The sequence below is a fragment of the Conger conger genome, chromosome 4 (genome assembly GCF_963514075.1).
Source record: "Conger conger chromosome 4, fConCon1.1, whole genome shotgun sequence".
In the NCBI taxonomy this organism is placed as follows: domain Eukaryota; kingdom Metazoa; phylum Chordata; class Actinopteri; order Anguilliformes; family Congridae; genus Conger; species Conger conger.
Window position 1 is genome coordinate 61,857,585 of NC_083763.1, and position 20,979 is coordinate 61,878,563.

General features: G+C 39.2%; 1 protein-coding gene across 2 annotated transcripts in view; it reads right to left on the minus strand.

Annotated features, from left to right (window-relative positions):
- Window positions 1-3,719: 3,719 nt before the first annotated feature.
- Window positions 3,720-20,979, minus strand: part of sema5a (sema domain, seven thrombospondin repeats (type 1 and type 1-like), transmembrane domain (TM) and short cytoplasmic domain, (semaphorin) 5A) — a 96,322-nt gene continuing 79,062 nt past the window's right edge. Inside the window, exons 17-23 of one of the 2 annotated variants that reach the window (XR_009708538.1) lie at window positions 14,654-14,863; window positions 11,522-11,692; window positions 10,559-10,714; window positions 9,876-9,920; window positions 9,458-9,669; window positions 8,143-8,325; window positions 5,334-5,448 (exon numbers count right to left, since the gene is read on the minus strand). Coding sequence is in view for 1 of the 2 variants with exons in the window: in XM_061238701.1 (XP_061094685.1) it covers window positions 5,329-5,448; window positions 9,458-9,669; window positions 9,876-9,920; window positions 10,559-10,714; window positions 11,522-11,692; window positions 14,654-14,863 (914 nt within the window). In the remaining variant the exon portion in view is untranslated. Of the gene's footprint in view, window positions 5,449-8,142; window positions 8,326-9,457; window positions 9,670-9,875; window positions 9,921-10,558; window positions 10,715-11,521; window positions 11,693-14,653; window positions 14,864-20,979 lie in introns of both variants that reach the window. The other variant, XM_061238701.1, reaches the window with a different exon arrangement.

A 20,979-nucleotide genomic window follows, 5' to 3' on the forward strand; every position in this document is an offset into this window, starting at 1 on the left:
CATGCATTGCCAATTTAATCTGTATTTATTAAGGTAGGTCTTTCTGAAAATAAGTAGTATGGATGTAGTTTATGTTAACTTCTAGAACCTTTTGTACATAGTCCTCCCTCAATTTCAAGCATTAGAGTTTAATATAATGTTGAATAAAATAATGTCCTTTAATATTTGGTGGCATATCCTCTGCATGCAATGACTGTTTGAAGTCTGTGATGCATAGATATCACCAGACGATGGGTATCTTCCCTGGTGATGCTCTGCCAGGCCTGTACTGCAGCCATCTTTACTTCCTGCATGTTTCAGGGACTTTTTGCTTTTTTGGTCTCCGCTTGAGGATTCATTGCCTTGTTGCATGATGACGGTCGGTGGTTCTAATCCCCGGTGTAGTTACAATAAGATCCGCACAGCCGTTGGGCCCTTGAGCAAGGCCCTTAACCCTGCATTGCTCCAGGGGAGGATTGTCTCCTGCTTAGTCTAATCAACTGTATGTCGCTCTGGATAAGAGTGTCTGGCAAATGCCAATAATGTAATGTAATGTAAGTGCCGTCCAATAGGCTTGGAGGCGTTTGGTTGGAGGTTGGTTTTCTTCACCATAGAGAGTATTCTCCAGTCATCCACTACAGTGGCCTTTCTCGGTCTACTGGGTGTTTTGACATAATTAAGTTCACCAGTTGTTTTTTTTAATAATAATGAACCAAACTGTTGACTTTGGCATTCCCACGGTTTTTGCAACGTCCCTGATTGATTGATTTTCATTTCCGAGCCACATGACAGCCAGCTTAATTTGCATCGACACTGCTGTCTTCCTCATGTTGTCACACCACAACAACAATCTCCAAAAGTAATAGCAAAGTCTAGAATCAAGACTAGACATCAACAGCTCTCTTCAGTATTCACTAACAATGCAAATGAATACACCTGCCTAAGAACACATCTGTGACAACCAATTCAACAGATACTTGAAGTATCTTAAAATGGGGGGAACACTTACAAAAAGTGCTGTCATTTCTAAATTAGGGTACTTTCATCTGATATGTGTGAAAATACCCTCAAATTAAAGCTGTCAGTCTGCACTTCAACCTCCTTGTCATTGTATCCTTTCAAACTCAAAGTGCTCAAAGAGTACAGAAGCAAAATAACAAAACGTGTCACTATTGAATTAATTATGCTGCTCAGTCTAAGTAGTATGGATGCAGTTTACATGACATTACATTAATGGCATTTGGCAGACGCTTTTATCCAGAGCGACGGACAACAAAGTGCAAAATGCATACCCTTAACCAGGGATAAGTGCACTGAAAGACCCTCAAGGGAAGTACAATTTCAACTGTTACCTGCAGAAAGATAAGGACCAGGACCTGTTTGATCATCGGATTAAAAAAAAGAAAGAAAATAAATTTAAATCGTAATACTGCAACACGTAAATGTATGAACAAACCGCTTACCTAGCTAAACAAAACTAGGTTTAAGTTTAAGTTATTTTAACCCCAATGGACATAGAAAATTGACACTGGGGTCTATGATAATTTTCAAAGTAAGGTTTATGTTTTAAAGCTAAGCTTTCAACCTAGCTCAAAATAAAAGTCATTTAATTATGTTGACATTCATACCTACATTGTATGGTATCTGCTCATTTGTCCCAAATATCCAAATATTTTTTTTGCCAATTGCACTGTTGGAATGCATAAAACTGAAAATAGTCATGAGGAGGTGATTTTTAAATGATTTCAAGAGTTGGAGATAGTATTTTTCATCCCTCACACCCTTGCTAAGAACAAGATCTGTGTCCATGAAACCACGATTCTTCATAATGTTTGCAAAGATTGTTTCATTTGATTCACAGATAGATCTATGCTTTTACTCTGGTCGTAATGGAGCATAATCACTTAATCACATTATTAGTAAAAGAGTAGGCACAGGTGGCTAGGTTATTTCATATTTTTAATGTCAAGCCTGGGGAAATTATTGACAGGAACACATTTTCCATGCCCTGTGATGGATTGGTGACCTGTCTAAGGTGTAGTCCTGCCTTTTATCCAATGTATGCTGGGAAAGGCTTCCAGCCCCTGACCAGACCCTGCCCAAGAGTAAGCCATTTAGAAAATGGATGGATGATCTAATTCTGAAATCATCACCTTTGCGGCCACAGTACATTACAGCACTGTAGGAGGTTGGACAAAGTCAGCATACTGTCGGCATACTGTTGCCATCTAGAATGTACGCAGCCAGCAATTCCTAACCTCGTAAGCCTTTTCAGCCAATCAATGCTTGACCACAATCTGGGTAGCTACAGGTCAAGACACTGCACCGAGACATTACGCTTCATATTTAATGATAGGATAATAGTCAATATAACTGTTGCACCTTGGACAACCACCAAAAACTGAAGAAGAGTAATAACCAGCTATGGACATAGAGGGAGCACTTCTTATTCTCTGACACTAAATATGCACAGCGACCTTCATTGTACCACAGTTGTCATATTGTACATTGCCGCGGCAGGAGGTAACATAACCAGAAAGCTGTGGAGTTATTTTTTTGGCCAACAGTTACTTAAATATTTTGCATGTTATTTTGTTGAAAAAACAAACAAACAAAAAAAACAACATACCTGCATTTTTACATGTGTTTAGCAATTAAACCAAAAAAATGCTTGAGAAACAATGTTTTCTGATTGCCATTGGTAAATTTCTATTGGCACATGTCTATTCATTGTCTTCACACTGCCATTTTCACTGCATGAGAGATACCGATTTGCAACAACCCCAGTTCAGCTGTCAGGCAATGACTACACAGTCATTGTTTGGATGGAAGATGACCACATAGGGGCTCAGGACAAAATAATGAAACGGTGTCCAACACCCAAGGAGAACTTTACAGCAGTGGAGCTGAATTTCGCTTTAGCAGACAGTGAATGTGATGAATGCACAGAGAATAATTTACTGGCTCCATTGCTGGCAAACCCTCCACAGGTGTTGCTCACACCATTTCATTCTGGCTCGTCAATGTCGTCAGCTGTAACTTCCTGTCAGGTTAGAAACTGCTTGCTGTGAACATCCCAGAAGGAGAGCAACAGAATGCTGATAAAGTTAATCTTCCACAAAACTAATAGCTAAAAGTATTTCCATGGTAACCAGAGCATATAAGCGAAACGTCAGCCAAATCACAAGTCTTAAGCTAGGGAAATATTATGGTTTTTATCTGGTCAACATAACAGCACTTGACATTTTTCAGTAGTAACCAGCCAAGGCAGAGATAGCCTTGAGATGAACATCTCTGAGCTATATGTCTCCAAAGTATACCCAGCACTGAAGACTCATTCCATTGCCTCAGACTGCACAAAAACCGCACGTGCGTACACTGCTGCAGAAACCACTTCTTTGTGCTCAAAGAAATGAACAAATTGCAGCACAACTTCTTATCTAAGCAGATAGGCTGAGGAAATATTCTGAAAAAGCTTTTATGCCTCTCTAACAGCATGAGAAGATACAGTTCAATAAAATGCTGCACCAATAGTGGTTACGAGTGAGAGCAATTCAGCATGTATTCATAACACTCTATTGATACCAGTATCCATTTTTTACATCGTTGTATTTTGCTTAAAATAACCTATGAAGACCACATCATATAAAAAAATGTGGTCTATGGAAATGCATGAAATGTAATTATCTTTCGTTACACCTAATATTCATAAAGCAGCACAGAATTGAATTACAATGAAGTGTTATAGATGATGTCATAGCATGAGTAACATTTATTAATCTTATGTATTTACAGAACATATTTGATACAAGAGGTTTTATACGAATGCATGCCAACACACACACAAACACACAAACTCTTGCGCGCGCACGCACACACGGACCGAGCCTGGAAAAAATTAATATAAAAAATAAAGATGCCCAAGGAACTCTGACTGATTCTCAGCTGAAACTCATCACAGAATTCAGCAAAATCAGCAATCCTTCGCAGTGGAGAAATGAGGTTGATTAATCACAGTCTCATTTACCCTTTTACACAGATGGCCCATCAGGTTGAAGGTTGATAGAGAGCAGCACCGCTGTGCCTATCCACGTTATAAAAATATGTTTGACAAAGGACCTCACTTGGTATCCTTCACATATCCTTCCTTCAAAGTACACCCATTCATCACCAAATTCATGTTGAACGCTCACAAAAGATTACCGGACTCTTCCACCCGGATACAAAGCACTGAGAAGCTGATGAATGGCTTAATAAACTTGTATCTAGGTAGGGGAGACTGCAGCGACTGTCTGAGGCATGTAAGTATAATAAAGTGAACACAACTTTCTTAAAAAATTGAATGCATAAAAAATGTAGACGTAATGTAAAGGACTTTATATGCTCTCCTGACTGTTGTAAAAAAGGAATCAAATGCTTCTTAATTAAAATCAATTAAAAAATGTTTATCTTGTCTGTGACTCATCTGTGATGATAACATGTATGACTTTGTATAGAAAAAAAAGATAAAAAATCTTTCCATTGATGGCAATAAAAGCTGCAAAAAAAGTAGGTTAAAACAGTAATCTGACACTTAGAGAGCCACAAAATGTACAGAGACATACAGTTCAAAATGAATTTACTGTACAACAAATCCGTTTTACATTGATAATGTGACAACTGCTAAATTGGTTCGACTAACAAGGGGGCCCATACAATAAGAAACATTGTTGTAAATATCTACATCTTGATTGTGTGAGGAGCAGGCCCTTTCTCCAGGTGGTGCGTGAGGTGGGCACTGCATGGTGGTGCACAGCTGGGCTCAGGACCTGCTTCTGCAGCACAGCAGACAAAGCAGCCCACAAAACTCAAGGTCCAGGACTTTTTTTGGAATGCAATCAACCATGCAAATAAATGAAGCAACAGATAAACAATTGATAAAGTCATGCAAATCAGTCTTGTGGTATCTCCCAAAAGGCTGTTTCCCCCCCCAAATTGTTCGCAGGACTCAAAGAGGCATTTTAAACTCCTCTTCGATTTTTTTACCCCTGCCTTTTCACCTCAGTTAATCGGTTTCCAGTCCGTCTCCTCCCCACACAGAAGCTGAGAATTGAGTCCTTGAAAATGGATTTTCAAAGAAATATCCGGCACCTAAAGAGGCATGGTGTCCTTTATCTGGGTTCATTGTATGGCTTTTTGTAGGTCGGCAGCAGATGATGAACCGGAGAGAACCGGAAGGTTCCACACAGAATGTTGCAAATCTCATTACGAACCACAAAGCAAAGGAAGAGAGGTCTTTAATTAAGAGATTCAATTATCCTTCTGTCCATCCCAGGTGAAGAACACAGGCAGTGCAACACATCTGGCATGTTAATAGTCATCATAGGTGTTGAGATCTGTGAAATAGGCATTCGTGTAGGTCTTCCCAGCCAGGTGGGGATTGAAGTACTTATTTCGTTCTTCCAGAATCAAGTTATTTTTATTGAAAGCCTGCAAATAAAATAAAAAAGAGACCGTCAGAAACTGCTGAATATTTTATCGGATGATTTATTTCATAAGATGAAATTTCACCAAGTAAATAAAATAACTGAAGGGTCCGAATGAAAATATGATAATCCACACAAATGGGTTCCAGAATAATTTTTTTGTATGTGTGTGTGAAAAACAATTGAAACATAATTACTGATTTTTCCACTCAATCATTTTTTGCACAAAGGATTTTAGTAAAAACTAAATGTGGGTTATCATATACTTCCAGGACACCCCTCATTAATCACAACATATGAAAATTCATGTAAAAATCATGTGTTAAGATGACGTGATCTTATTTTCCAATATGCCACTTCACTCTGGTATATATCTACCATATATCAACATCTAACTGTGTGTGACTTAACCTGTTGCTATTGTACTGCTCCATTGCATTCTGTAACTGAAATTCAGCAGCTACAACGACTGAATTCTGATTAATTGCTTAACAATTTTGACACAACCCTGCCAAAATTGTTCAGCAAATAAACAAAAACAAAGACATCTCAGTGGGCCTGCTCTTGTATATCCCAGAGATTCATTTTCCCCGTTCTCTACCAAAACCACCAATTTTAGGGGAAGTAAAACTATAAAAAGAGTTTATATTAAAAGGCAAAGCTATATTCAACTGAGCTTCATACTCATAAGTACTGAAATTAATTGTGGTCTGAGATAAGGGCTACAAGTCCAAATCTGGAATTAAACAAAATTATTTGAGAAGTGATGTTTTACAATATGAATTTTAATTTTATAGGGATGTGCAGTTTAACAAAATATTTTTTTCGTTTACATAACTATGATTATATATTAGGAAGATAAGGTTTTAGAGAGTGCTATTTTACCCATTTAGCAGATAATTTCCCCTTAATCATGTTTAACTGCAGTCTGGAAATGACTTACAGATGTTCTATTACACTGCGTTTTCTGATGTTTTGAATATTAATGAGCTCACAATTTCAGTAGACATCCCATAGTCTAATACTGTAGCCCAGCATCGACATACTGGTTACTTATGAAGCAAGGCATACAACCTATATGCCTGTATTATACTTGATCTACTAAGCATGAATATACTGTTAATGTATGTTATAGCTTTCCGTTATTACTTTTGTAGATTGTGGCAATACTCAATTGGTGAGTGAGAAAAAAAAAAAAGTTCAAAGGTGGTTTTATGAACATACAAACAATTGCTTCACTGAAATAATTGTGCAGTGTATCATTTTCCCCTGTTGGGTAGGGTTACCTAGGGCAAATCCTTCTGATTAGAAGATCAATGTTTCTCAATTAAAGACATTACCTTTCGTTTGTTTGAAACACATTACCTTTTTTGCTATTTAAAATATGTTTACTTGGAGGTGAATCACTATTACTGCCTGTGAGATCTGCCTTCTTTTGTATAACTATTATTGTACACACATTTAATGCAACATTTTACAGGATTAACTAGAAGAGCTACAAAGGGCTCGGAGATTTACTTAACTTTTTCTTCAGCAACATTACATCCTCCTGAGACCCACCCGAAAAATAGTTTAGGTATATACATTTTTTGACATACTTATGTGTCTTGGGGGACCAAATCATGCATGTATGTTGTATAAATATATTTATGCATATTATATTAAGAATATTATATAGTATTATTATAGTATAGTATTATGATATAATATTATATATTATATATTTATATTTTATAGATGTATGGTGGAACGGTGGATAATGCTACAGTACGTTGTCACAAACATGCTCAACTTTGATTTTGAAAGCTGTTTCTAATAAAAAGTATGACACCTTGCTAAAGATAATTACAGAACGAAGGTGGCAAGGTCCAATACAGTTTATGCCTCAGCAATGGCCACAACGATGATAGCGATAACATGGATCCATCCATCGCTCTAGTCTAAACTAAACGTTGTCACGACCGACCATCAAATGTGATCATCGCTGGGGGCAACAAACATACATCGGCGAACTGTAACCTGGCCCTAAGACCACAGACTCATGTCCTGTACAGGGGACAACACTGAATTGCCTGATGTTAGGAGGATATTTTTGGGGGAATATCTTGAAGTTCTTTGAAAAACAAAGTGGCTGATGTCTTTAAAATTCATTCACTCAAAACTACTCAATTGCATCTTAATATACAGTAAAGAGTGACAATCAAATGCTTAATAAAGAATGTGATAGTATAAACTCATCTGTAATTGTCAGCCTATTCTCCATTATAGCAGTTGTTTGTGACATACATTCATTTTACCTACAGTGCGAATAGCCGTATAACTGGATGCAGTGTAATGTCACATTAATTCCTTCACTTTTATGGCAAATGGCAAAAGCAGGTGGACCAGTGTAGCAGCACTCATTATTAAGCAAAGAAGGCATGAGGACAAGACACATGCAATACTTAGTCTAATTACTGAAACTGCCTATGTCAAGACCAAAGACCAAAAATGCAACAGCAAATTAAAAGCCAAAAAAGCTCAAATAATATCAATATATTTGTGCACTGGAGTCAAATGGAGTTTTAATGGCGCTGTATTGAAAGCAAATCAAATGATAACAAAAATACACTGCCTTCTCACAAGTTTACAATCGGCCCTATGAGGATGGCATGGAAAGGATGGTGCTTTTCTGGAAATAGAACTCATCTGCGCAGACCTGACACAAACAAGAGGGTCACAGGAAGTGATGGAATTCGGAAGAGGTCGGATAGGTCAGGAGGTGGAATGTTGTTGGTCAGAGTTAGTAGAAAACCTCCAGGCCCCTCGACATTCCAATGTTAGAGGACAAAGGTTGGCGCATGCTGTGGTCATCCAAAGGCAACAGTACGGAAACATCGGGCTGTGAAGAGGAACGGGGAGAAGCACCCTCAGGAGGTTTGCAAGCGCACTGGGGCCAAAGTAGATGCAAACCTTCTCTCTGGTGCATATTTCTGAGCACCAGTCACGGACCGGGGAGATGCTAAATTGGCCTCCTGGAACTCAGCTAGAGTAAGCGGCCTTTATACGTCTGGCCTCAGACACATAGTCGATGCATCATCTGCAAGTCAAATTGAGACCATGCTCTGCAATGGTAGGTGGTTTCACTTTGACATGTCCTCAATCACAAATGCTGATCTGGGGGAGGCTGACACACTCTCTAAAAGGCGTTCTCAACACCCCCTCTCCCTCCCCTCCGGACAGCAGAAAGCTGTCCACAAGGCAAGGCGCATTCCACACGTACCTGTGACAATCTATTTTGGTCCAAGCAGGTAGAAAAAATAAATACCTATAATTACTGAGCTGAAGAACTGGACCAGTTTACAAACAGAATAAAATTCATTTTAAAATCTCAAGAACTCAAAACTAATTTCTTCATTTTTTGTCATAAAAGTCAAGAACAGAATATTGTTCATTTAAATAAAGCCAATATCCATAATTTAAACTGGTTTAGGTTACAGATGCTTAACAGTGCATAAAATGAACAACTTCATTTCATTCCCATTATGGTGAAATTGCACTCATAAAAAAGCTTGCCTAGAACTGAACACACATTGGCTGAAGAAATAATGAGAGAAATACACTCCTTTAACAAATATGATTCCGTTCTGTTTGGAGGTGGCGTGGCGTAGTCATACACGGTACTATGCATAATAGAGAGCGCCCTAAGTTATCCGCTGCAGTGCTTTCACCTTAGGACACGGATGCCAAGATTCATAAGCAGAATGCATATTCTGCTGCAAACAGGAGAGGAATGGAAAAAGGGAGCACACATTAATAGCAGTTATAGAGGGTCACATTGTAAAGAGAGGGCACTGTGCGTATACTTGAATGCAGTTCCTAATTGACTTATGAGAAAGCAGTGTATGACTGACATTGAAACCCAAAGTGCAGTGCACCACAGTACTGGCCCATATTCGATCAGTGAGACCAGGCTCCAGAAGCAGTCCCTGTATCTGTTAAAGCCATGTCGCAAAGGTAAGGAGGGGGCTGACCTTGATGGCTTCCACAGAGTCATACTTGTCCAGCTTGTTTATGTGGTTGGTGATGCTCGTGTTGAGTGGGGCAGCAGATATGGGGTGAATGACTGTTGCATCATGGGACTGTTGCTGGTACCTCTGGCAGTATGTATACACCAATAAAGTGATAAGGCAGCCCAGAATCGAGCTGCTAAGACCGACTGCAATCATGTGGAACAAGTTGAAATCTGCAGGACAGGGGCAAAAAATGACTTACAGCCAAAATAAATGTTACCAAGTCATGTTCACACTGAGAATATCTGTTTAATTTTAGTTAAGTGAGAAATCTTCATTATATTTTAAGAAACCTAGCATGCATAGCAAATATAAAATGGCATAAACACCTTTGTAATATATTTTTTATGAGGATATTGCACTAAATAAAATACATTACCTCCACACCGTTTTTCTTCTCTACTCGAGCGTGCAATGGATGTTTCTAAAAAAAAACAGAAGAGATAGTCATTACGGTAATGAATGAAAGCTGTAAAAGACTTGAAAGGTACAGACAAATGGAGGCTAAGTCATAAAATCCGAATATCGTCATGATTAAAACATCACCTGTTGTGCTCTGTGATAAGTAGCCAAAGCCTAATTACAAAAAGATTAAAGTACTTTTAGAGTAAAGGCTTTTCTAATAAGCCTTAATATGTAATATCACAGAATGAATGATATTACCAGATACAGAGGTGTGTAATATTAACATTTATCTGTAAGGTGTACTGAGAATTCAGATGCAGCTCAGATTACATTATTAAAGTTTGTTTATTTTTCATTATCAGGGTCCTAAAAAATATGGATTTTCCTCTTTCAGATAACATGAACTCATTATTCATGTTAATGTTTCAGAATGATGATCTCATAAAGTTACATTGTTATTGCATAGTTACTATAGTGAAAACATTGGTCAGCACAATGCATTTGTTTCATTCGGCTGTTTAGACAGAAACGAGGAGAGAAAACAATTAACCCCGGAAAGATGAAATGGAACTATTGGCATTTGGCATTACTGCGTGTTGGTAAGTGGAGTACGCCCAGCATGTGTGGGAGTTCATGGAGCTCATCACTTTCACTGACCAGGGATGAAGTTGGAGTGGAAGACGCAGGCCCTGGTCTCGGTGCTGTTCCCGGAGCACTGGTTCCCGGTGGGGAAGAGGACGTCACAGTGCCGGAACCGCGTCTGCGTGCCGGCGGGCTCGCACGGGGACCACTCCGACCAGCCGGACCAACTCTCTGCTCAGGGGAACGGGAGACAGGGTAATGTCAGGTCAGCACACTGGACACGTACCGAGGACACCCACCGTCTGCCTGATGAACGAGCCACTGCAGTGCACTTAATGATGTGTTTAATGTGACTTTCAATATCAGCGATGGTTAACAAAACTAATCAATCAATTTTATTACACGCAGGGCTGAGTGTGTACCTTACAGGTGATTGAGGTCAGTGCCAAGGACACACAGTTAATAATTAAATACTGTACTCAGGCCTGTGTAACTCAACCTCGTGCTCTCTCATTTAGTACACTGATGTACTGAAATGACTGACATTCACCTGCTTCATCTGCCTTCATTTAACTAACATTTATTATCTTCAAACACGCAGCAATCAGCTGCACGGCATGTTTTCCAATAAACCTCTGGCATTTCCATTTAGCGCACATCATACAGAAGAAGCAATCCGGCACTAACGGAAAGCAGACTTCAGACGTATATGAGTGTGTGTGTGTGTGCACACGTGTATGTTTATGCTTATACGTATGTGTGCACTATGTTCACAGAACATACATGTAGCTACTTCACAATTATACTGCGTGTTCACTGTAGTGTATGTGTCTATACAAATAAAGTAGTTGAAATGTGCAGAACAGGGGCAAAGGGGCAAAAGATGATTGTGTATACACTACAATACACATGCAGTATAGCTGTGAAGTAGGTACATGTATGTGAACACAGTGCACACATATTGCACATATATGCATACACATGCACATACAATACAATAGTTGTGCAGGACAAAGCAGCCATTTTGGTTGTGTATACCTGGGCAGGGCTGGGTGTTGCACAGCGCCTCCTCTGTGTGCAGGCCCAGGCAGATGTCCCCTCCGTAGGCCGGGGGAGGGTTGCTGCAGGTACGTGTTCTCATGTAATGGCCTCCTCCACACGTCACTGAGCACTTAGACCAGGGAGACCAGCAGGACCAGCTCCCGTCCACTGTGGGAGTGAAGGAGACGTCAGCCGGGAGGGAAAGCAGCCGGCTGCTGTAATAACAGTTCCAGTTTAAGGCCTGATGTATCTTTGGCATTTCCTCATTATACTTAATCAGGCACTTCCTTTGTTTAAAAATGTTTTGCTGACTTTGCATATGAATAACTCCACACTACATGCCTGATTAGAATAAAAGGGGTTTGAGGTCCGTGAAACATTGACTTTGAACAAAAATGAATTATGACCCCGATCTGGCAGCATAAACACCATAAAAGAGTAATTACTCATGCAAGTCCTGTTGTTACAACTCAAGTAATAGGAAACTCATCAGGCTGTATAAGAGTGGAAGCCCTGTTATGACAATGCACAGTATTTGGACAGAGACACATTTCTTTTGTTTTTGCTCTGCACTCCAGCAAACAAACAGTTGAAATAAAATAAAATACATACACTTTTAGCTTTAATTTGAGGGTTTTGAACCAAGCAGTGATTGCATTATTCCAACTGTTTGTTTGCAGGAGCAAAACAACAAAAAATGTGTCCGAATACTTACAGACTGCACTGTACATGAAGAAAAAATTTAGCTGTGTTCCTGATTTGAATTTTGGTTTATTTTAATGTCTGCTTTCATTTATTTAACAGACTAGGCAATGTGGGTTGGGTAGGAGTGTCTGGGTTCTTTCCTGGTGTAGAGGAAGGGGGTGGGGTGGCTACTGCACATGATGACAGCTTTCAGGTCTGTTTCTCCCTGGCACACAGGCCCCTACAGCCATGCTAAGTAATGAAGGTAAACCAACCATTAAGGGTGCTTTTTAAACAATGCCAAACACAGAACCTTCAGCGGTGGGGGCAGGGAAACAGGGGGTAACAGCCTTTTACAAAGCATTTCAAATAACATTATGCCAACTGAACTCCAGCTTAAGAAATACAGCCAAGTGCTGGCCAGAAGCAGAGAGAAATAACAAATATATCATCTTAGAATACACACATCTGAAGTATGACTGTAAATTCTTCATATTTTACTGAACAAGCCTGCAATGCCCTTAACAATCTTTTGGAACATAATGTGCACATATACAGTAGGTTATTATAACAGTCACATAACACTATTCTACAAAATTCTTCAAAATCTATGCTGCTTTTCAAGTTGGTTTTAATTCTGCTTTGGAAAACGGTGACAGTGATATATTGGAGCTCTTTCATTCCAATGCTTTAAAATGCCCCCAGACACATGTAATGCTGAAATGGAAGCCCCAGTAAATTCTGAATAAAACGTCCCTCACCTTATTATAAGTGAAATAATCCCTTTTCAGGACCATTTCAAAATTGTTTTTTAAAAGGTATTACAGGCAGAGAAGGTATAATAGAACTGCCCAACGCTTTTTGTCATCGCTCTGTAATTTCTCCGTTGCGAGGTGACAGATCAGTCAATTTCTGCCAGCATATGACCGATAATCTCATCTCAGAAAGGTGCTCCAGCAACAACCAGAGATTAATCAGTTTTAAAACGAGTGAAATATCAGCTCTAAAACTTTTTTTCCCTCACCAAAATAACAAATGTATTTAAAATTACGGAGCTAACAGTATATGTAGGCCTTCTACCAAATGTTCAGGAGAAAAACACATTTTCACACTGGTGCTAAATTTGTTATTCTAATAATCTTTTAATGAATTTCAAATATGAATATAAATTAAGAACACTATTTATCAGTATGGGCTTAAGATTTATCTTACTTTGGTTCCATTGGTTCCATTGAATAGGCTGAATGTAGAGTCTAGGCAGCATATAGACATGCAGTCAGATTTCATATACAGTAGCTCAGAGTGAATAAAGCTCCTTTTTAATTGCACATGCATATGTATTTAGTGTCTTAGTCTACCATGTGCCACTCTTACAAAATATGGTCAGTCTGGATTACCGTCCCTGTTTGATCACATAATTTCCTCTCTGTTCTCAAGGACATCAAGCCTCAGGACTACAAGAAGGTAGTCAAAGCAGAGTGAGGGGTTCCTTGACTTTTGTTATTTTTATTTAAGTTAAAAATTAGAGAGATTTATGGATGTGCTCACCAAAATTGGCAGCTGTACAAACATGGCTAACTATTGGTTGAAGAAACTGTGAGCGTTAGAGGCTGTCAGCAGATATGCTGATTGATGGTTGCTGCAGTTGAGGAACTGTAAAATTACAGCATTTGTGAATTGCGGTGCTTCTGTGATAGCCGAGTCATTAATAACAATTTGAAACAAATTCCTCATTGTCTCGTTTTGCCATACCTTTCTCCAGGTGTTCTTTTATACTTAAGGAGCATATTTCCTCTTAGACAGCAAACGTCCTCCCGTATCAGGAAGAGACCTCACAAAGGATAATTAGAGAGCTCTCTTCCGAGTATGAAAATGGATTAAGCACATCGTCTCAGGCATCTGACTACAAAATGCAGCTTCCCATCACTTAGGGCTTTATTATCCTCAGATGTAATTACATACAACGATGCTATTGGGATTCGCCTGAAGTTCTGCCTATAAATTCCTCCTACTGGAGTGACTCTTTTATTTTGTCTCCAACATTGCTCCAATTTATAAGGGTAATGGAATTTCTTTTCCAATTAATGATGTGTGCTCGTTCAACAGGGAAAGCAATGATTGTGTTTTGAAAAACTTTGTCCCTCAAGTATTTAAGAAAATAAAGTGTGAATTTTCACTGTGGACCGATGGAAAAACATAAAGGCGATAAAATGGCACAATTATTCAAACTACCATAAGAGAGCCAACGTGAATCATGACTTTGAAATTAATAAAGACATCACTCCACAACCCACGCAGAAGGATGTATAAATACATATTTTAGGAATACACGCAAACACAGAGACACAAGGAAACACCAGAAGCGTACATGCATGCACTCACGTGCCCTCATACACGAAGACGAGCACAGCGCACAAATCAGACAGGTGCTGGGCGGAAGTTCACCTGGGCAGGGGGTGATGTTGCACTCCTGGTACTCCAGAGCGGGCCCCAGGCAGGGGATGCCCCCGTATTTGGGCTCTGGGTTGTTGCAGGTGCGCTTGCGGCTGCGGATTCCTCTGCTGCAGTCCCGGCTGCACTGGGACCAGGAGCTCCAGGCTGACCAGCCCCCGTTGACCGTGTGCGCGGAGATCCTGCCAGAGCGGAGGAGGTCACCTGAGGACCCGCAGCGCAGGACACAGGAGTGTAAGACGCAGGGTTAATTAGGTCGTAATACCATCACATTCGTTGGGCCATTTGTACCTTTCTAATAATGAAACTGATTCCCCGACAGCTCTGATTCATGAAGCTGGGTCTGCCTCTCTGCGGGCAGGATATTAATCAGAAAATCCAATACAGCCTTTAGTGATATCACTCACTGAGATATTGACCAACAAGCTACGTACTGTAGCAAGATGTGTGTGTGTGTGTGTGTGTGTGGGGAGGGGAGGGGGGATTTGCTATTTGCATTGCATTTATAGGATCTATGTTTGTATTTGTGTACAAAATATGTGATTATTATATCTATTCCTTCCTATAAATATTTACTTTAAAGTGCTCATATACAGCTTAAAGCATGTAAATGTAAAACAAAGTTAGGGCTGATCAATTTCATTTCTTGTCTTTAGAGGCTTCCAGCCAATGCAAACATTTCACTTAAAACACAGTTTTTTGTGATTACTACAACTTCTGTTTTACCACTTAAAAAGACTATACTAAGCTTGGAATTTGAGCTCAATGGTAGTCTTGCATAATCTGTTTGATGAAGAAGAAAATTACACCTGGCAAACTGGTCCTGCCAAACTCACTGAGATGAATACCTTTACCTTGGCATGTGGAATACCTAGCAGAGTGAGATTGGACTGGACACATATCGAAACCAATGCTACAAGTATGGGTGAGCTTCATAGATGTTCCTGTAATGTTTTTAAATATACTGTACCTCTATATTCATGTTTGAGTCTGTAGAAGGGCACAGCTTGTTTATCCATTTGTGATGTGATCTCTTTGTGAACGCATGACTATGTTCAACATGACAGAGAGAGAGAGAGACAGAGAGAGAGAGGCAGGCGGAGAGAGAGGTAGAGTGAGAGAGAGAGGCAGGCAGAATGAGACAGAGTGAGTGAGAGAGAGAGGGCGTTGAGGAAATAGGGTGAATGGGTGATGGGGGATTGGGGGATTAAGAGCATTTTCAACAAATTACAGAGACAACAGAGAGCCAACTTTCTCTGTGAAGTGGCTTGATGACAGTCCCAGGGAACTAAGCTCTCTCCTTATTGATTCAGAACAGGCAGTGGTTTGTCAGCCTCTCAACAGAGACCCGTTCTTGTCATCAGGACTCCTACCAATCTCAAAGGCCATGGGACTCCAACCAATCTCAAAGGCCATGGGGTGTTTTGTAATCCTCTCACAGCTCAAAGTTGAGTGCAGGTTGCCGCCAGTGAATGGCTCAAGACCAAGGTGTAAAACAGTTTTACCCTGTGGCTAAATGTATAAAACTGCCAACTGCCATTTCTGTAATTAATCTGAAGCTTTTCCTATCATGCTAACGCAGCACAGGGTGACTGGAAGGCAAATATGAACATTAATATAATTAGGCTGTCTACTGTAAATTAATGGACCAATTTAGGACAGTCTACAAGAAATGAGAACACAGCAGTTGACAAAAACCTACAAGCCTTGATTATAAGGTCCCCTCTGTCTTGTTCTCCTGCTGCAGTTCTTATCTGGCAGTTTTCATCACATGGACATGCAGACCAGTTAAACTGCAGAATATTATGCTGTCCATAATATGGAAAATAAATAGCACTTGTGGATTACTGCAAACACCCTCAGAGCAATTCCCAGAGCTGTCTCAAACTGTCAAATGCTACACCTAGAAGTCGACAAAAATGCTTATTAAAAGTTAGCGAGAGCACAATGAACATCTTCTCCCTGACAGATTTGAGATTATCTGGACGGCGCTTTGCTAATTAATGAATGAGGACAATCAAGAGGAAGTGTGAGCAAGACACAAGAAAAACTGAAGGCTTTAGAGATCAATACATCCTTTACCACTAGAGAATTAAGGGGCTCATTTCAGATTTCTGCCCCCTAGTGCCTCTTCAATATCCTGAATTCACAAAGAAATCATCTCTATAACTGTAAAATCATTTCTGATGAGAAGTCTCACTACCATGGATGGCTGCTTCTTGTAGCCCAGAGGCCAAAGCATGAAAGGGGTTGTAAATGGTCCTACTAGTTTGGACATGTTGCCCAGTGGCTCAGGCCCATTATTGAGAAAACGGGGGTGGAGGGGTAAGGGCTACTCCTGCTTGTCCTTGCTCAGCCCGGTCTGATCCAATAACAGATCAAATGGTTCACAGATTTGTTTCTCTTTAGAAAAACAAAGCTGCCATTCTTGGCCAGAGAAAACTGCAATTCCTCACACAGCCTCATTAGTAATATGATTTGGCTTTCTCTGTTATTGATATAGCTGAATCCAGAATAACTAGGGAATGGAGGCTTGATTTCACATAATTTCATGCATGACATTTGTTTTCCTCTCCTTTGTTGGAAGCACACATTTTGTAAAGCCAAAGAGATACTAATTTCACCACCAGATCCGCATGGTAGCTGTCCACTGCTAACTAGTAACTAGGATGGGTCAAATGCAGAGGACAAATGACCCCACAGAGCTCAATAAAGTACATACCAACATTAAATCAATACTTTGTACTGCACCTTAATAATGCCCCATAGAAAATGACAACATTTATTATTGTAGATTATCTTGGAATATCTGGTAGGTATAAAATAAAAGTAAGCAATACTTAATTCTACGTGCAAGTTTAACTTTTCAACTAAACATTTTTGCCAATGAATATAAATGTTGCCCACTATATGTTGGGGAAAGCACTGAAAAATTATTAAATTAAATTAATATTTTACTAATATGCAGAATTCTTAATAAACAACACAGAATAACTCCCAGAGTACATTACTGGCAGGGAAAACAATGAGACACATTGAAACTATGCTAGAATAATAAAGATAAAGATATTTCAAAATAATTGCATTTTCAACAAATCAAGCAAACAGCACATTCAACATGTAGGGCGAAAGTAACAAACTGAATATAATTACGCTTATTCATTTGTGAATATCATTTGAAGTAAGGAGATGTAAGAGGGTGTTAGCAACATGCAGATGAGAACTGAGGAATTTTTAATGATGTGGGGGCCATATTTGAATGAAACTATTTAAAGAATAGCTTCCCTCAATGAACATAATAAACCACAAAAGATCAATCACCCATGGAATAAATAACCAAGTCAATTGAAAATAAGACATTTTCATTATTGTTCATGGCGAAAAATGATCAGTATCGCACCTTATCTGCATGGAGCAGGTTTACATTGGCCAATCCTAAAAGCTGTGACTTCAAATGAAAAATCACTCGGAAATGTCAGCCTGCCTTCATACCTGTGATCCTAACTTTTCAAAAGAGCTATTGACATAACTGGAAAAAGCGCAAACATTTGAACTGTGTGATAAAATATAATTCAGTTGGAAGTTATCTTTTCAGCCAGCAGATTTAGTGACAGCTCTAAACATTATTGCTCAATACTGGGGATTTAAATGCTAAATACAGAATACTGATACATTTTATAGAAATGATTATTTTGCCATCTCAAAAAGGATTCTATGGCAAAACCATGATCTCTGCCATTTTAAAATGTTTTAGTTTTCCAAGAATTAAGAAGGTATTTCCATGCAATGTACTGCCACATCTCCTTGACAATCATTCCTCCTCACTTTTCACAAGCTAAAGTCTGTTTCTCCATTTATTTCTGTCTTGAAAGTGATGCAACAGAAATACTGGATCCCTGACCAGGAAAACAAAGCTCCCGTTGAAGAATTTCAATTTAATTCAATTCACTGGAAATCAATTGTACCATAAATTAATGAATACAGTACATCTGTATACTATATATTACCATTTATAACCATATTTTATATAAACTTCTCTTAAGGATTGCATAAAAGTATAATACTATGCCAAAAAAAATAGGTATCATATCTTCAGCAAATATTATAATTACTTCTACTTCATAGTAACTCTACAACCATGCTATACTTCCAAAGTTCTTTCCATATGTATATTTAGCATCATGCTATTTTTGTAAGACCTTGCATTCAGCACTAACCTTTAGCCAAGATTAATCCAAGCACAATTATCACTATTACATGCAAGTTCTTCCACAGAAAATGTGAAGAAAACAACTTGAACCTGCATGTAATCATGAGCTAAAATAAAGAGCAAATGTACTTCTATCCCCAGAACCATCCTCTTGTCTTCAGCATAACCAATAGTGTAGCAGGTGTTCCCCAGTCACTATTTAAGCAGTGTGGTATCCTGTTCATTTACCATCTTCAGCTAATGTTAGATTCAAAATCAATAAAAAATGGCACCCTAAATCTTTATCAAATGGCAATGAATCCCACGTGCTCATTTTCTGCAAAGTCATAGGTTACAATATCAGTGACATTAATATACACCTTCAATGTGAAGGTAATTATGTTACTGTGCCCTTTAATGCTGATATGAGTTAACCCCTGTCCAGGGGCACTTGTTCCAGGGACAGGGGGAGAGTAAAACAGAGTGGCACATATGGGAAGCAATCCATGAAACTCTGCCTGTCATGATCTCAACCTGATTTAAACAAAGGTTCAAATTGAGTCTAACCTCCACTTCTTAATGAGGTATGTTGAGGGAGCTGAGTCTTTTGCTGATCACAGTCCTTAACTCAACGTCCCCTGTCCTTGTCATCTTTAGGGGTGCAGTATTGTAGGTGCAATGCAAAACTCAACCCATTCACGCAACACTCTGCCATCTGTTTGCTTAGCCATTAAATTCACCACAGCAAAAGACTGGCGGGAGACTGCTTTGAGTTAAAATGAAAACACTGAATGCTTTCTAATTCATCAAATGCTTTGAGTTGGCACTGCAGTTTCAGTAAAAAAATTGTTAAAGAGGTTGTCTTCAAATTGAAGCCTTGCTATTGCCTTTAACAACACGTGCATTGTTTTTGTTACATTCAGTCCTGTAGTATAAGCAAAAACAAACCAAGAACAAAACAACTTGTTTGAGGTCTATCTATCACACATTTTAACTCTAAACTAAGTTTGCCACTTTTTTTGTGGCATCAAACTACAAAGGCATTAACATCAAAGCACGATGAAAGTAGACTCTGTAAATGATAGCAATCTGAAGGAACAGGAGCTAGCCACCATGCGTGGAAATGTTTTGAAAATCACATTAGTTCACATTAGTGTGATCAAACTATGTGGGTGGGAGGTAATCATGAGGGAGGGGCTGACATGAGAGACACTTTCCTTTGAGCCACCAGCATCTTTAAAACAAAACAAAATGGCTGTTCCTTCTCCATATGCTGTTACATTGTTGGTTTTTCTGATGCTGTAGGGACTCTACCATGAGAGTGTCAATTAGTGACGTGTTTACACAAGTGTTTGAAATAATTGAACTCAAAAGGGTTCAGTTAGATGTCAGTGTGTGTGAGCAGAAGGAAGAAAACGAGGCCTGCTCAGCAAGTTTTTTTTAAATAATGGCTATGATGAAAGCTTATTAGGACATCAATCACCTTATGATCAGGTCATCTGGCAGTGACCTGAGAAACTTCCAGAAATTAGGAATGACCACTTGAACAAACTATGAGTGGTAGATGGTGGAGTTGGAAAACATCTGTGAAAGGTCAAAGTGAGGGCATAGGAGAGCATGAAGCACAACAGAATAAAAGCACAACAGGCAAAAGCGCTAGCTTGAGACTCAAAAAGACAAACATACTGTATGTTGTGGAAAAATATTTTTGATTTGGCTATAAGTACACAACGCACATGGAGCCAACTGTGCCATTAAAAAGGCTGTTAAAATGCAACTCCCCAATAAAGATCTGGCTGAAAATCTTCAGTAGCAGCCAGTACTTCTTTATGGGAGTGAAAATATGGGCCTCTTGTTAAGTTATAATTACAAAATCTAAGATAAAAATCCAACCCAGTGCCCTCATTTGAAATGCTATAAAAGTACATTGTACACAGACAGAATATCCCCTAACAACGAGGGTTGAGCTGAAGTTGGAAATGTTCCTACTTGTGCTCCATATTGACACAGTACAAGCAGCCAAAGTCTGGGCCCAAGAAAGCCACAGTCCTACAGTACCAGATAAAGGCTCCTCACAGAAACAGGCACTAGATACAGAGAAACCCCTCGGTAGAGCCAGACAAAACAACAA